We start from the raw sequence: 17,975 nt of genomic DNA on the forward strand, positions 1-17,975 counted from the left end.
TATCTCCTCAGCCCATCTGGAGTCCTGCTTTGATGTCCTTTCTTGGCAATGCACCCACTTATTTTAGTCGTGTTCCTATTTTTGTCTGACTTCACTACGCCCATTTGTTTGGGGACAACATGGGTGTCCTCCAAGGCTCATGCTGTAACGCTGTCAGAAAGTAGCGATGGGACAAGGGGAAATGGATTCAAACTGAGAGAGTGTAGGTTCAGCTTGGATTTCAGGAGAAATTATTTACTGCAAACATGATGAGGTACTGGCACAGGTTGCTCAGAGAGGCTGTGGATGCCCCAGCCCTGGAAGTGTTCAAGGCAAGGCTGGCTGGAGCTCTGGGCAGCCTGGTCTAGTGAAAAGTGCTCCTGTACATGGCAAGGGGGTTGGAACGAGATGATTTTTAAAGTCCCTTCCAACCCAGGCCATTCTATAATTCTGTGGAAGACCACCAGCAGCTTCCTGGACTGCCACCCCCTCCCTATCCAGCTTGTGGGGAAAGGCATAGAGGGCTGGTGGGTTACTGGGGTCAGGCTTTAGCATCTTTGGCCAGGGCAAAAACAGGCATGTCCAGACTGCCCTTTAGCAACAGCAGTCACACCAAGGTCCCAGATCATCTGCTAGCAGTGAGCATCACTGTGCAGGACAAGTACAAATACTACTGACATCTGACAGGGCACAGGGTGGGGCAGGGGGGAGGGATGGGGAGCTTGTGCTTGTTGAAACAAAGGGCAGGACAGGGACCTGCAGGATTGCCCTCATGCTGCAGCCTGATCTCTTGAGGCAAAGCAGGGCACCAGCATTACTGCCCGGCTCCCCTCTGCACAGCACACCACACTTCAGCTTCTCCTGAGCCCCTGCAGCTCTCCTGCCACACACCTGCTGCTCCATGTCTCTCCCTGCTCCTCCTTCTGGCTCACCCCCCCAGGAACCACCTCCAATGTGAGGCTGCCAAAGAGCACAGAGATTCTCATGATGTTTCCTTCCTTCCTCCTCACACAAAGCAGACTTTGTAGCACACCAGGAGGTTTGTGTGGAAGGGATGTGGTGGCGTCTGCAGAGGGGAGCGGTGGCTGAGCAATCACAGGATGCAAAGGCACCACACACCTCAGTGGTGGGGGATCACTGGAATCCTCTGCCCCATCTCTGCTGCTTTCACAGGCTCCTATCCTCACAGCTGACAGTGCTCAGGAAAACACAGAGCCTGCTGGTGTAACAGCTGATCACAGCAGCCACAGAGAGCCTCCCAGAGCTGCCTCATTTGGACAGTGCTCCCTTCATTTGTGTTTTTCTCCTTTTGCAGAGCTCTGATCTCCCATTTCCTTGGGCATCTGACTGACCTAGATTTCAGTGGGTGGTGGGTGCATTTGCATCTCGGAGCAGCAGGTTACCAAGGAAAAGCAGAGGTGGGAGCTGGGCGTGCACTTATCATTCCTGCCAGCCAAGTCTCTGATCTGAGGGTGACTTCATGGAGCTGCCTGGATAACACAAGCTGAGTATCCCAGCGCATGGATCCATGGCTGCACTCCAGCTAATCCAGCATGTGTCTTTTTATGCCACAGCTCTTAACAATTTATCCACTTTCCCAATGTGCAGCAGTGGGGAGGGGAAGAAATCTCCTTTATCTTACATTGCAGGCATGGGGATGAGGCTGTAGCACCCTGGGCTGCCCCAGCTGCAGCAGAGCTTCACAGGGCATCACAGCCCTCACCTCAGCCACAGGACCCAGAGCCTTTCAGCAAAACACAGGGCAGAGCTGGGGGGCCTCTCCTCTGCACTGAACAGCACCTTTCACCCTGGCCTCGATGAGCCTGAACCTCTTCCCATCTGAGCTGGGCACCACCTTCCTGTTCACTGACATGGAGCTTCAAAGCCCAGTAGTTCACACTGGGGCTGGAGAGGACCCAGCTTCCCCCAGATGAAGCTCAGGTTCAACAGCCAAGGCTTTAGATCCAAATCTGTCTCCATTAACCCTCACTTCTTCGCTTGCCTCGGCTCTTGCCACTCAGCTCTGCCCATGCCACCCACTCTGCTGCAGCCAAGGCTGATGAGCAGAGATCTGCTCCTGCAGTGGGGTGATATGATCTGTCTCACGTGGGCTTAACTGGATTAGAAAGCGATGACAAGACCAGCTCTGCTATCAGATCACAGCAAGGCAATCTCAGTGAAGGGTGTTCAACAAAAGGATGCAGGAATACCGTGTAAAAAGTGAGAATGTGGGAGCTCAGCATGCAGCAGCCTCCTCCCAGAGGGGTGGGGAGCCCACAGGGGACAGGCAAGGGTGGCACTGCTCCAGGACATGGCTGGGGGTGCTGTCCCCGGCAGTGAGGGCGTGTGCAAGGGAACCCACAGGCTCTCCCCTCACACGAAGAGTGGCTTTCTAATCAAGTTTACAGATGCTTAAACTGCCACAAGAGACAGAGCTGAATAAAGAGCCAATTATAAAAATGGTTATCACTCCTAACAGACCAGCAGAGCCATGGATTTTGAGCCCCAAGGGGACAATTAGAGCGCTAGGACACGAATGCAAGCCACCACAGCTTCACCACTCAGTCCTGAATAGAAACTTGTGTTTGACTGCAGCCTATCTGCCAGAAAACCACCAAAACAAAGAGGACCCACACTGGTTTCTAACATTTTACACTGACAATATACTGACCCAAGCATATTACTAACTTCTACAGGAAAGTTAAAAATTGGAGTAATTCAGTAGTCTTTCCTTTCCAGCTAGCATTAGGTCTGTAATATCAAGTGTGATGAGCAGCAGAAAACAAATTTGTCCCAAAAGCTGTACGAAATATCTGTGCTTTCATTTACTGATTCTCATGAATCTCAGGTCCTCCATCTCCCACACAAAGCCCCTCCCAAGGGTTAGCTGGGATATACCATTTACAGAGATGTCATAGGGCTCAGCCTCTTCGTAATATCCCTCTGGGGATTCAATCTTGGGGACTGGTGGTTGTTTTGTTTCGAGAAGCTGCAGAATAAACACATAAAAGAAACATGATTTAAGGTAAAAACAGATCCACCAAAACAATGGGACATCCCTTCCCCCTTTTTTTAGCACTCAAGTGCATCACAGTGCATGAAAGCTTTTAGATGTGGTACAGTTAGCTCAAATATAAATTGAAATTACTGTATAATTGCATCATAAAGGTTACTTTCTTTCATGCTGCTGAAAGCCTTGGGAAGATCAACTCATACCAGCAATTGCAACCATCAGCCTTATCCTGAACTGAGATTTCTGCCTGCTGCACTGACCCTCCCTAAGCTGCCCATGGTAACTGGGGATGGTCCTCTGTGATATGGATTATCTTATCAGGGAACCAGAGGGGAGGACAATTGGTGCAACCCTGGCTTTACACTGAAAACACAACCTGAGCAGTCTCTGGTTGTGTCTCCAAGTCTCTGACTGATAGAAACTAACAACAAAAAAATCTCTGCCTTAGGAACTATATTGAGAATCTTTAATTGTGCTCTTAACAAAAAATGAAGGAAATGGATAAACAACACCAATGGAAAATAAGCCTTTGAAAAGAGTCCAAGTGCTGGAAAATCCCTGTGGCGCCTGCCAAACCCCTCCCTAAGCACAAGCAAGGGCTGGCAGGAAAAACATGCCTTGATCCTTTAGAAATATCAATACATGAGGGAAAAAATAAGTGAAGAAACAAACTCTTTACTTTTCAGGTGATTCGCACAGATGTTGGACATGAGACAGCAGAGCAACAGCATGAACAGATCAGAGCACAGAGCTTATGCTCCTCCCAAATGCCTGGCACCCCATCTCCCACCCTGACCTGACAGCAGCATTCCCCTGTTCCCGAGTGAGGTGTCCCTGCTCCTCTCCCAGGTCAAACCACCCCCAGCCAGCTGACAACAGGATGCTCTGTCCTGCCACGCTTCAGCTGCCCTGACTGAGGCTGTGCAAATCCTGACGGGATGCTCAGGGCTAAAGCCCCACTCCCCCCAGGGGCAGGGGCAGGTCTCTTTGCAGAGACAGCAGTGTTGAAGGTCACAGGTCGTGCACTGTGCCAGCCCACAATTGCCCCCTGGGAAGAGGGGCCAGTTGTGCACCAGCACTGCAGAGCAGCCCAAGGCAGGACCAGCCCATTTGCACGTCATGCCAACATCATCAAATGCAGGTGCAAAGCTGCCCATCCTGCCCCGGATGTTTCCACCAGCAGCTACTGGTGCTGAGAAGCAGAAAGGAAGCTTTGAAGGAAGAGATTTTCTGGCCAACAGCTGCCCACAAAGGGAAGCTCTTGGGCCTGTGGGAGTGAGGAACCCTGACCACACCAAAATCACACGTCTGCTCCCATTTGGATGAGCTGTCCATGGCTCTGCCAACCTCCCAAACTTCTCCAGTGTTGAAACTCCTTACGTGGTCTGCCAGATGCTGTGAGCAGCCTGAATTTTCCTTCCAGAGACACGTAGGACACTGCTGGAAAACACTTGCCCTCCAAACACTTAAAAGGTTTAGGAACTTCTTCTCCTAATGTGTTGCATTAAAGAAACAAAAACAAACCCAGTCACTCCAGGGCTTTACTTAATCCCTTCCCTGGCTAGGAAATGTGTCTGTAATTGCCATCTGTGGTGGCCTCCTGCATGTAGCCAGCTCACTTTGTGCTGTGACCATAAAGAAATTGCCTACACAAAGAAATGCTGTGGGCTTTTCTAACACCATCCCACAACTGCCAGGGAAGAGGCTGCTCTGTTTTGTTTCCTACAGACAGTGAAAGCCTACAGGGTGCACCTTGGTTGACCAGAAGGTATTTGCTTCCTCTCCTCTTTCCCTAGAGGTGCGGAGTGGTTCACTCTCTAACTTTAGCCAAAGGCTAAATATTGTGTTATTTAACCACACTGGCCCTTGCAGAACATTTGCCTGTTGCATTATGGCACAATGAGCATGCAAATATCACCACCCTGGCTGTTTGCATCCCTACCACAGGACCTTCCCTGCGGATGGCTGCAGGAACAGGCAGAGCTGCCAGGGCTGCAGCACAGGAGAGGTCACCAAGGCCTGCAGAGCTCATTGTTTAAAGGTTGTTTTGGGACAAATCCAAAGGAATCAGTGGGATCCAGGTGGCCCACGCCTGCTGGGTTGCCCAGTGACTGCTGGTGTCTGTGGGTGCCAGGGACATTCTGCTGTGCAGAGCTTTATCACCATATTTCTTCCGTGCCTCAAAAGGCAAGTGTAGAGCAAGACCACAAGATATCTGAGTGGCACCAAATCACAGAAAAATCTGCAGAGCAAAAACAGATCTAATCTGAACTCCTCTCCTAACCTCTCAGTTTCTGTGCAAGGAGTTGTGTTCCACCCTCCACTGCCCAGGTGGCTGTGGCTCCTGCCTGCACTGGGAGCTACAAATGCAGACAGGGAAGATCCATTTCCCCCTAACAGCAATTTCCACTCATTAAAGCTCTCCCCAGCCCTGTTCCCTGAAGGACACTCAGATATCTTTGCTGCCAAAGCTCACTGACACTCAGATGCTCACAGTGAGGAGGTACTTGACTGCTGCATCCAAGGGAGGTTAACTCCAGTGGAAAGCAGCTGGGAGAAGGTAATTCCCAGCACAGGTCTGGGAGAGGACAGGTGCCCTTCTCAGCTGAAATCTGAGACTATTTTTTTTTTAATTCCCTCATTTAACTTCTTGATAGCCCAGTCAGAAAGCTGGGCTGCACCAAGCTCAAGAGAAATGCCTTGGGGACACCTGGCTGCTGCTTCCCCTGGGGTGCCTTCCTTCCACCTCCTGCCCACTGTGAAATACAGAGCTAAACAGAGGTTCCTGCTCTGGCCACTGCTCCCAGGCTCTCCAGCTCCAGCCATCTGCGTGGGCAGAGCCCTCTGGGGCTGGAGCAGCTCCCAGCAGGCCATCACACTGCATCCAAGGGTTTGTCAGCTGCATCCCCTCCTACCCCTTGTTTTCCCAGCTCCTCCAGCTAACTCCAGCTGAGCCACACAGATCCCTGGGCAAAAGCCCTGGGGCCTCACCCTGCATCCTCCTTCCTGGGAAAAGAACAGATCCTCCTTCACGGTTGATGGATGCACCACCCCATCCTCCTCCATGCCTCCTCCTCCTCCTCCCCATGCATGCTCCCTGCCCTCCTTCCTTTCACATCCTGAAATCCCAGCTAACAGCAATTCCCACATTGCACCAACTACTGAAGAACAGCAACCTTCAGGGGCTCGAGGATGACCTGTGTCTAGGACAGCTGGGCTGGCTCCTGGCACAGAGACAACATCCCACTGAGAGCTGATGGGGTTTAACTGACTAAGAGCTGCCCTACAGAAAAACCTACAGAGCCAGCACCTCCTCCTCACAGACCTGTGGGCTGCACAACCAGCACAGCACCAGCACCCAGTGAACAAACACCAGGTGCTCCAGCTGTGAGCAAACCTCTGGCAATGGCCAAAGTGAGAAAGGCTCTGGCACCAAGGGAGGTACTGGTACAGCCCAGGGAGCTTCCCAGCACCCTGCAGCTGAGGCATTCCTGGCTGTTGTAAGATCATGTCAGCAGCCCAGGCACAGCTGATTTACAACCCAGGAGAGATTTCCAAAGCAACAGCTGAGAGTCATCAGCACCTCTGTTTCTTTGAAAACCTCTCTTCTCCTTCCTTGAGCCCGGAGTGCCATGCAGTGGGTGTGGGTCTCCCTGGCAGGCAGCACAGGCCAATTTGCAGACTCGTGGGGAGCCCCCACAGCTGCCTGCTCCCCCTGTGCACAAGCTTTGGGAACCACAGGGGCTCCTGGGAGTCCAGCCAGCCCAGGCCACCATCCAGCTGCACCAACCGCGGACTGGTCCACAGTCTTTGTAAACATGAAACATGCAGCTGGAAATGCCTAGCTCAATGTTTTGTTGTTATTATTTTTAAAATAGAGCTCACCAGGACTCTTTCCCTCACTCACATACACAGGCAGAGGTGTTTCCACCCAGCCATACTGCACAGGACCTGACAAGGGGTTCAGAACCCCAGGCTGAGGCAGTGAAAAGCAAAGGCTGTGAAAAACTTACCTTTGGAGGGGGGAGGTCTGGCAGGCTCTTCTGAGGAGGTAACAAATGCAGTCCTGAGTCTCCATTGGTCAGGGAGTTCTTCTGATCCAGCACTGCAAGGCAGAAACAATCACACAGATGACATGTGGCATCTCCCAGCACAGCACTTGCTACCCTGGGCTGTGCTGGAGCAGCAGGATGCTATTTCAGTGGGGAGCAGAGTGACAATTACAGGCAGGGCTGCAGCAGGGCCACCATGTCATTTCAGGCCATAGCCAGGTATGTGGCACTGGGAGATCCAGCAAAAGAGCTGACCTCTGGTTTTAGGGCATCTTTTTCCTTCTGGAGGGAAAACTGTGAAGGCCAGACCCTCTGCTGAGACTTTAAAGGGTCTGGAGAAGCAGCATGGGCAGACACCACACAGTGTCTGGAAACCCATGGCAGTTTATTTTTATTTTACTTGCTGGCTCTGATCCCTGCTGCTGTGAGCAGACAGGTCAGTGAGTGTCTGCTCCTCTGCTACCTTTCCCAAAAAATGGGGTCAGCACCACCCTGCTCCCAGGGCTAACTGCAGAGGTGGCTGCTCAGCTGAGTGCACAGTGGCTCATCACAGCCAGCCCCGATCAGTAGTGTGGTCACTGCTCAAGGGAGGGCTGCTCTTGAAGCAGCCCAGGCCAAACATGTGGCATGTGGCAGCAAACTGCTCCAGGTGATCCGTGTCTGCCTCTGGAAAGTCACACTGTCCAAGCAGCTGAATGCAGAGGGGTTTAGTATCTGGAGGGTACACTGAAGGCTCACAAACCTTGTGTTCAGTCCCCCTTCTCCTACCACAGAACTCCTGGGTGGCCTCAGTGAGTGCCCAAATCCCATGACCTCTGAGATAGTGCAATGATGGATATACCCCTGCCTTCTCCAGCCACACAACACGCCAGCATCACAAATCACAGACTGTTCCCCTGCTGGGGTTAGTGGGAGGGAATATTTTTCCCTAGACAAGCATTAACATTTTGCAGGTGTCCTCTGATAAAGATGCCTCTCTAAAACCTGCAGTTTGAAAAGGACTTAAAGAAGGAAGGAAAAAGAAAACCCATCCAAAATCCTGCTGTAATTCACATCTGTTCTAACTATTACTTATCTGTGCTCTCTGTTCCTTGTAAAAGTGGCTGTCACCTGGCATTTGGGCTAAGAGCATCGCAGTGGCCACACAAGGAACCCTTCACACCAGTCCCACCTCCCAAACTCCTGGCCCTTTGTGCTGATTTCCAGAAGGAGATGGCATTTGGCTCACTGAAGAGCTCTGTGGTCTTGCAGGGTAGAGCCTTGCTGCATCTCTCAGGTAAATGAGATCCAGTAAATGATGGTGCCTTCATCCCCCAGTGCAGGGAATTCCATTACTGGGCCACAGGAAGGCATCTCAAAAGCTGTGTCTGTTCTGCTTAAATCCTTACCACTGGAATTGCAAGTAGATACGAGGAGCAGGGAAATACATTTTTGTGCAGAAATTGCATGTTTTAAAGTTTGGAGGAGTGACTTTGGAGCTGATGGGCTTTGGAAAGCATTTCACCCTGTGCTGCTGGAGCACAGCTGCTGTGGGGAAGAAGCTCTGCAGAGCATGAGAGGTCCTGTCAGCTCAGGCACAGAAGTGTGGTCCCCAGTTCCATTACAGGCATGGAATTGCAGTAGATAAAAGGCACAGAGGGAGCTGCATAATCACTGGAAGATTAATATCACACCAGTGGGCACTTGGGCCCCCTCCATCCACTCAACCTGAACCTGCAGGCACCTCTCCATCCAGTTACAGAGGCAGGATCAGGGCTCTACTCCCAGCTGCAGCTGTGGCTAAGACCCCACACCCGTGTCTCACCGACTTCAGCATTCTCAAAAAACTCAGAAGTTTTACTTGGAATAGGGAAGTTGTTGAAAACAGAAAGAGAGAAGTGCCAGGTCCTGCAGGGAGTGACTGAGTGGGCAGGGTCATGGCCTTGATAGGGAAAAGTCTGAAACAAAAGAACCACCTCTAAAAATAAATTGTCTGAAATCTTCCCTGTGTTTGAGCATGGTGGATCAATGCAAGCTTTGCCTTATCCACCCAAATGAGAACTTATATAAAGAAATGTTTCAGCTGCTGCTCAGCTGCTGGGAGGCTGTGTGATCCTATTATAGAGCATTACAGCATCATCCAGAGGGCCCTGTCTGGAGGTCACACTGGGGCTGCACGTGTAATCTGGGAGGACAGCCTGTCTTCAGAGGCATTTGAAGTTAGCCCAAGTTTGGCTGCAGGTAGTTTAAAGAACAAATCAAACCAAATAAACAACAACAACAACAACAAAAACCCACCACAAAGAAATAAAACCAAAACAAACAACTCTGGAAGTGAAGCAATCACAACTACTGCAGGACCAGCACATCAGCAGCAGGCTGCACTGATGAGTCCTTGGCTCATCCCTCTGCGTTGAAACCTCTGGGGTAGGATCAGCCCTGACCAGGTGTGCATTTTAAAAATGTGTGTCACTAATACTCTCCCTCCATGCAATTATCAGCAACCTCTTCCATGGTGAGCTTCAAAGAGGAAGAACATTTTTAGACAATTATGTTCTTTGCCGTGTTACAAATTCAAAACCTGGGGAAACAAAATTGGAAATGAGTATTTCTCCTAGGTTTGATTTCTCAGCTTTTACTCTGCAGAGCTCTCACATCCCTGGGAGATGAAGGTGCTCTGCCCCTGCAGATGGTGAGGGCTGAGCCTGAACTTGCCTCGCAAGGCTGTGACAACACAGACCCTCTGGGCCAGAGCAGAGCAACACAGCAAACAAGAAATACACTTTCAAGGTCTCAAAGATGCAGAAAGTGACTTGTTTTGTGGCCAAAGAAAGCATGAAGGCTTCCTTGAATATTTCGGGCCCTGGAGTTTCAAGCCTTAGAAGGCAACATTTTTATCCCAAAATAAAGACCTCCAAAGTGCTACTTCCAGGAATAACCTCACAGTGTTGGCAAGGACCACTGTTTCCAAGGGAATGTTATGAAAATGGCCCTTCCACAACCAGCAGCTGCTTCAGCCCTCAGAGCTGCCAGAGCAAGGCTCTAACCTTGTGTGCCTTCATCATCCCGTGAGACACGATGAAACCATTAATCTTCAGCTCCCTACCTTTGTCTTGTTTCTCTTGGTCACCCTGCTGTTTATGGACTGTCACTTTGTTCATATAAATATACTCCTCATCACCACCTGCAAACAAAGGGAAAAGTGAACTCTTTACCCACATGCTGCTTTCACACTGCTAAGTTTTTCCACAAAGGCAGATGTAAAAAGTGTCTCTGCTGAACACATTTGGTTGAGGCAACGTGCAGGAAAAACCCCAAGCAATAATAAAAAGCAGAAAAATTAAGTGCTTTATGGTCAGGAAATTCCGTTAGTTAAAATTTCTACTTAAACATTAACTTGGCCAAACAGTACATCCTGTGTATCTTACAAAGTGGATTAAATAAACTTAAGGTTTAATAAGGAAAACAGAAAGGATCAGGAATCTTGGGAATCCTTTGCTTGTAAAGCTGGACACATAACTATAGTAATTTTACACAAACAATTAGAGGTCACTGCAAAAATAAACTCAGTTTCATTTTCTCCTTCTAATTTCCATGTCTCCCATTCCCACCAGCAGCCAGGAAAATGTTGCTTCAAGACCCCGTAGCAATTCCCATGACAGCCCACCACCCCACCCTTGGTTTTCCTCATCTGTACCACTGGACTTGGTGTAGACTTTCAGAAGGTCAGAGAGGAAGCTCTTCTTCACCACAGCAGTGCTGCTCAAGTTCTCCTTGTCCAGTATCCTCAGAAAATCTTCAAGTTCTGTGAGCAGCTGCTCAAGAGCTACAATAGAAACAGAGACAACTGTTGGCCAAGCAGCTGGGTGGTGTGTCAAAAGAGGACATATGTTAATTTCATGATTTCCAAAATCCTTTGCTTTTTTTGCCCAGGAATAGTTCATGTTTAATTTTCCAGCTTGAACCCTGCCTCTAGCTTTGGCAAGAAAGTGAGTCTCAAACCAAAAAATCTCAAACTTCCCTTAGTCTGTTCACACATCAGTGAAATCCCATGGAAATACCTGTTCTTATTCCATCAGGACTCCTTGCTCAAGCAAAGACAACCTGAAGAAATTTTGAGCATTAGGGCCGAGATTACATGAAAGCAGCTTCCAAGGTCTTGGTACATGCACCTCGAGTCCTGCCAAATATCATTCAAACCTCATTTGGCTTGGGACCTACCAAAAATCCTGCTTTTTGCTTCTTCTTTCTAAGCCTCCTCCTTATCTGGGAGAGATGGGGCCCTGGCAGTCTGGCATAGCAGGAGGTGTCCTTGCCCATGGTAAGGAAGTTGGAAGCACATGATCTCTAAGGTCCCCTCCAGCACAAACCCCTCAATAATTTTATGTTTCATTCTACCATTATTTCTCTCTCTGCATTAATTTGAAAATGTTTATGTGTGTATTCTAAAAAGAAAAAAGGAAAAAAAATCCCCACCTCCTCACACACATAAATCACAATCCAGTAACTTCTCAAGCCACCTTGCTTGGGCAGGGACCACTGTATCATGTGGAACTGAAGACACAAGACTCAGCAGCATCTCTCAGAGCCTCAGGAAGCCCTGCTGTACCCAAGACATCCCTGCACACCCAAAGCAAGCAGCTGGGACACGGCACTGCCCAGCTGAGCCAGGCTAATGGGTTTGTTTTCCTCCTGAGGAGGTGCTGCACAGCCCTGCCACCAACAAATCACTGCTCTGACAGGGCTCACGCTGGAGCAACAGACTCTTAATTGCTTGCTTTTGTTCACACCAGAGTTTATCGTGGGCTAATTAGCAGCAGGGGCAGGAGGAGGAAATAACAGAGCATTATGTGGAGAGAGGAAGCGCGGCGCAAGAACGACAGTGTAGGAAAAATGTGCCAAACCCAACTGGGACTGTTCCTCCCCTCTGGAGGCTGCCCTGCTGCCCCTCTCCACGGCTCCCTGGTGCTGAGGAGCTCCAGAGATGGGCAGTGAAGCTTGGCTTTGCCACCATCACCCTGCAGGCCTGGCAGTGACCCCTGAGCACTCCACCAGGGAGCTTAGGGATAACTTGAGCAGGACAACGCTCCTTTGCCTTTACTTACAGCATTCCCACACTGGTGACCCCATGGAACCCCTGGGAGTGACAGTTCACACCCACGAACTAGGAAGGTGTTAACACTTAGGATTCATAATACAAAGCATCTGAGCAGTTCTAGTTAAAGAGCTGCCACATTTAAAGTCACAAAGAACACCTTTTTAAAGGCAGGAGAAAGCCATCACCTTCCTACTCATCTACCTTTAGCCACCAGGCAACCTTCCTGGGGTAAATGCATGTTAGAAGATTGATAAATAAATTACACTGTAAAGGTTTATGTTGCTAGCCATTAAGTGAAACAACTTGCTACTGCTCTCAAACTGAATTAATCTCCACCAGACTGACTGCAAAACAGCCTAATGACTCCAGATCAATCAATAACAGCTCCAGAGGAACCAACCAACTTGCAGTCATTCACACTTCATTCTATACCCTCTACACCAAATTAATTCTCTTCTGGTCTGATTTAGGACCAGCAGGGAATGGAAAATACCTGCATCATGCTGTGTTAACTCAGAGGTCTTTGCTAGCTTCTGTTTTGCCCAGAGGAAAAAAGAATCACCTCAAGAAACACAATCTTTTTTTTCCCTGTAAGCTGCGAGGAAGCAGGTAGCATTTGTTGAGAACACTCCTGGATGCCAATAAGCAATGAATGGTGTCAAACCTACTCACAACTGGCTTCTCTAAAGCTTCAGGAACCCTGCTTCTTCCAAGTTTAAGAAAACTCTCCATGGTAAATCACAGCCTTGCTATACTCATCTGCTTCAGTGGCCCACCTCAGAAAATTCAAATTGAGGTCAGGTCCTGCTGGTCAGGCCAGCTGCACAGGACATTCTTGTGTCAGGGTTGATACCAGAAACAACAGCACCAAGGACTCCTAACCTTAATCTGAAGCTTCAAAAGCAGTTGCCCATGTGGACATCTCAACAGTGGGTTTGCAGGGAAGGGGGCACAATTCCCATTCCCTCCTCCACCCCCAGACTGCAGAGAATGACTTTATTCTTCTCCCAGGCTTCCACAGCAAGCACACACACAGGGCTGAGCCCTTATGAATAGCAGAGCCCATACAGTAGGTTACATTTTCCAGCCCACCAAAGCTGAACTCAGGCTTCCAGTGACTCAAAGCAGCTCATTTAGGATGTGATCCTAGGGCCACAGAGGTCAGTGGAAAGACTCTGTCAGATCTCAATGGATTCAGACTTCAGGGACTCAAGAGAGGTTAATTTTGTTCTTCTTCTGCAAGAAGCAGTATATAAACCATCTGCTTCTATGTAAGTATCTCTCTGACCTCAGCTGGACATTTCCAATCCAAACCTGATACCTGCAAAAAAACCCAAAAACCCTCCACTGACAATTAATTTTCTCCTACCAGAGGGAGAACAAGCTAATACTTATCAGAGACTGATGAGAGTGACAAGTAAAATGAATTAATACTAATAGGGTCTGTAAGATCCTCTGTGGAAGCCACTATCACAGCAGGTCCCAGCAGTAAAAACAAGTGAGAACCCTTGTACACTAAACCATCTCAGGATTCTGAGTGCTGGAAGTCGCTGCTTGATCTCAGCTGAAGACCTATCAGGCTGTGCTGGTGATGTATGGATGTACCATGCTCATGGTAAAACCAGGTTGGTGGCTTTTCAAAGCAGCCTGAAACAAATGGTCCTCCCTCCAAGCTGCATGGTTTTGCTCTCCTCATCTTAGCAGTTAAGAAATGAGAGCACATAAAGAGATGATTCCTGCTCTGCAGGGCAGTAGTTACAGATCCACGGAACATATTTGCAAAATGGTATCTCTGTGAGCAGCAGGATGAGAGATCAGAAGTAGACAGAAGCCTAAGGCAGAGAAATTCTCAGATGCTTTTCTGAAACTTTTTTCCACTGCTATATTGCTCTTCTCAACTCTCATAGCACTTCTTCGTGACTTAAGTAATATTTCTGGCACCACCTCAAACAAAGAGCTTCACAGATCTTACAAAAATTCATCCCCCTTCACAGAAACCAGGGATTACCTCTAAGGTTTAGATTGTCAGAAAAATTAAGAGGCTTGGCCAAAGTCACAGTGAATACCTGCCCTGCATCCAGTCCCCTCAAGCACCAGGATATTACCTACTCCAGTTCCCCAAAAGCATGGCCACAGACCTGGGGTACCATCAGAAATCACAGCACAGCTCATGCCATGTTCTTCTGCATGGCAAGAGACATCAGTGACTGGATAAAACCCATAGGAATTTCTCAACACATGATGGAGAGAGGCAGAGGAGCATCAGTCAATGGGAAACTTGAGTGATTTCCATCTGCAGTGAGTGGATGATCATCACTGAAAGACGGTACTTTGAAATGCATAGAAATATCACATCTTTACTGATGTAGTCAGGACTTTCAGGGTGGGGGTTACAGGCAGAATTACCAGCTCCTTCTTCTACCATGCACTTAACTGGATGATGATATTCTCCCTTCTTTTACTCCCAGACAATGCAACCCCTTCTACAGACACTCCTGGGCTGCCCCTGACCAGCACAGGCTCTCTCAGTTTGAAGGCTGCAACTCCGGTCGCAGCAATAAGCAAAGAGATGCTTTGAACACGACTGATCTGTTCCAACAGCAATTCAGTGGCAGCAGGACAGCACTGAAAAGGGCTTCTTTTGGCAGGAGTCTGTGCCTTTCTTTGCAGACTGAAAGTCTCTTGCATTGCAGCAGTGTCTATCCTAGCTCATGAGAAGCTAGAGCCAAAAATGAAAAAGCTTGCAGAGCCCTCATTGAGGAAGCACATTCCTCGCAAAAGAGCTGCCAATTTTGCCTGACACCAAGGTCACTGAAAGGTAAATGACCATTAAACTAGATTATAAAAGCCATTCCTACCAATAACCACTGATCTCTGTCATTGTGCTACAATAACAACCTACGTCTACATCTAATTACTTCATGTCTTGGCCTTATGAGGAAATGGGAAGACAGGCTCTGAATGAACTTTCATTCAAGTGTTTCAGTAACCACTGGGCAGGATTGTATTAGACCTTCTAATCTAAATTCAATTACTTATTTTATCAAGGTAGAGGGGCCCCAGCCACCGGACAAAGAACTGTAATGAGATACACACCAAAGGACAAACTCTTTCCTCTGCTGAGATGAGAGGTGAAAGATAAGGAGTATCATTTGCTAACAGGAAATAAAGGCATTGGGAGATTAAGTGATTGGTCCAAGGATATGGGCATATTCTTCAGCAGATCAGGAATATAAACTAGCTTTCCCACTTCCCAGCCTGGGGATTGTGTTTCCAACCCCCCATCCATGGATCCCAAAGTGCTGAGAGATATTCCATCCTCCTGCCCAAAGCAGAGTCTGGGTTTGGTACTTTTGGCTTCACCCTTCCCTCCTAGAAGGAGCTGGGCTAAGCTGCTGACAAACAACTCCATTCAGGCCCCAAGTAAATACCCGCAGGCTGTGCTATGCCAAAACTCCTGCTTCAAAGATCTTGGAAACTCCAGAGACAGTAAAACTGGTAACAGCATTGTGAGCCACGAAAAAGCCAGCCCCCAGGAGCAGAGGGGTTCCTGAGGAGTATCTCGAGGTACCTGCCCACACCCAGCTTCCCCAGACTGCCTCCACCATGCACTACGTCCCATGGCAACCTTTCAGCTCCCATTTCCCACTGCCCAGCCCTGGCTGGCAGCACTGGGATTCCCCAGGGGCTGCTTTGGCACACAGCAGTTCCTTTCTAGCCCTGCTTTCTTTCTTCCTTTGCTGCATAAAATGAATAGGGCAGCTGAGGAGCGTGCAGGGAGGACAGGCAGGCACAGAGGCAGCATTCAGGCTGCTGAATAGCAAGTGCTGTCAGAAGAGCAGGAGATCCCAGCCCAGGCCTCCCTGGCTAATTTGGAGTCTTACAGTAACAGTTGGGCTTTGCAAGAGGGAAAAGTCACCCACGGTTACAGCTAGAGAAGGCCATTCTCCCCAGCTGTGAGGAAAGGCAGATGTGTGGATGGTGACAGCTGTAACAGCTGGATGACCCCTCCACTGGGCCACCTTCCAAACCAGCAAAGCAGATCCTTCCTCAGACAAACCAACCCTCCTCACCCTGCCGGCTGCAGGGCTGTGCAGGGGAGGAGGGAAGAAAAGGGAACAGCAAGGCTTTGGCTCCTCTGCAGCGGATGCAGCTCCCCTGCCCTGCTCCAGATGCTGCTGGCTTTGGCAATGCAGTGCAGGGAAGGACAGGTGGCAGGTGGTTCACCCAAATACACTGAGAAGCAGCAACATCCCTGTTGAATCCCAGAAAGCTGCTCCTCTGGAAAGCATCCCCATCCCACTGAAACCCCACCAGCATTCACCCAGGGTGATGAGCAGAATAAACCAGGTGTGTGCAGACTAAGGCACTCAGACTGAGACCAGGTTTACCACCTTGGTTTTGACCATCAGAAAAAACTATTTTCTTCTCACACTTGCACCTGTAATGACTGGCTAGCCTTCCATCTTCTTGCTTTTCATGGGAAGAGAACAAAAAGCCCAGCCCACTAATGTCCAGTTGAAAAGGTTTCTTTTACCCACAGAAAAATAATTATGACTATATAAATAATTGTAGGAAAAAAAGAAATCTCCCCACAGCAAAAATGAGAAGTGCTGTGTTTTTCAAAGGAAAACCCATAAAAACCCCCTCTAAGCTTCTGGCAAACAATGAACTTTCTCATTGGAGAATCACTGCTAGATTAAACAAAACAAAAGGCGAAATTCATAATCCTGAGACAAGCTAAAACCCCTCAAAATAAGAAAACTGCAAAACTGGAGAACTCCTCTCAGAGTATTCCTAATAAGCCAGACAAGTGTCAGACAGCTATGACCACCGTCACAAAGCTGTCTGATTTTCAGACACAATGAGTGCTCACAGGGAAGAAAGAAAGAAAAAAACCCCACCCAGACTGTTCTATTAATGTACCTAAAATCCAGCACCGCTTGGATTCACACTCTCCTTGGGAGCACTAGGCTGGTCTTTGTTGCAAAGTATGATTCATGGAAGGACAGAGGCAAACAATGTGTTTGGCTGGCTGTGGGCTGTGAACTGCACAGATGAACCCAAGCAGCTCTGCGTGGGCTGCTCTGGAAGTCCGAACAAGACTCGTATTGAGAAGTGGCAGCTCTAACCCAGGAACTCTGAACTTTAACAAAACGGCAGCAGAAAATGCACACAAAGCTTTTTTCAGTTAGCTGAGCAAACAACAGACTCCTCTTCCCTCCACTGGAAGGTGGGAAACAGCATCCAAGAAAAATTAAGGAAAAAAAAAAAAAAAAAAGAAGGAACAGAGAAGAGAAGCAAAACATAAAAATTACCATGTCACACGGAGATTTTACTGAGCACTCCTGCATTTAGTGCCATATTGATCTATTATATCATAGAAAAGTTTGGGTGAGAAGGGACCTTAAAGATCATCTGATATGCAATGGAGGGTGTATGTTTGGCACTTCACAGGCAACATAGTGATGTGCTTCTTTGCAAAGGGTCTCAGCCTTTCCATGACAGAGCAACTGGTGAGTCACTGGAGGTCCCCCACTGCCAAACAAATTTGTTGGATGACATCCAAGAGAAGCTGGCACCTCTTCCTTTGGAGCAGGCCATGCTAGCAGACTGCCCATCAAACTCACAAGGTCCCCAAAGCTGTGCTGGGCTACAAACTGCAGGTCTGTGCCCAGGTGCTCAGTGATGCTCACAGCCTCAGCAGATGGGAACATATCACACAGTGCCATGCAAAACCATGCTGGGACCTGGGCTGGATCAGACAAGTGCCACATCCTCACTGCGCAGGGCAGCAGGTCACATACAAGTTGTGTAACACCGTAACTCCTGCTGGGACAGAACCAGCCCGGAA

General features: G+C 48.8%; 1 protein-coding gene across 3 annotated transcripts in view; it reads right to left on the reverse strand.

Annotated features, from left to right (window-relative positions):
• Positions 1 to 17,975, reverse strand: part of AFAP1L2 (actin filament associated protein 1 like 2) — a 66,368-nt gene that overhangs the window by 14,670 nt on the left and 33,723 nt on the right. For all 3 annotated transcript variants that reach the window (XM_038139946.1, XM_038139945.1, XM_038139944.1), the window contains exons 2-5: positions 10,721 to 10,849; positions 10,130 to 10,207; positions 7,006 to 7,097; positions 2,878 to 2,968 (exon numbers count right to left, since the gene is read on the reverse strand). In XM_038139946.1, coding sequence (XP_037995874.1) covers positions 2,878 to 2,968; positions 7,006 to 7,097; positions 10,130 to 10,207; positions 10,721 to 10,849 — 390 coding nt within the window. The remainder of the gene's footprint in view (positions 1 to 2,877; positions 2,969 to 7,005; positions 7,098 to 10,129; positions 10,208 to 10,720; positions 10,850 to 17,975) is intronic.

Source organism: Motacilla alba, chromosome 6 (assembly GCF_015832195.1).
Source record: "Motacilla alba alba isolate MOTALB_02 chromosome 6, Motacilla_alba_V1.0_pri, whole genome shotgun sequence".
Classification (NCBI taxonomy): domain Eukaryota; kingdom Metazoa; phylum Chordata; class Aves; order Passeriformes; family Motacillidae; genus Motacilla; species Motacilla alba.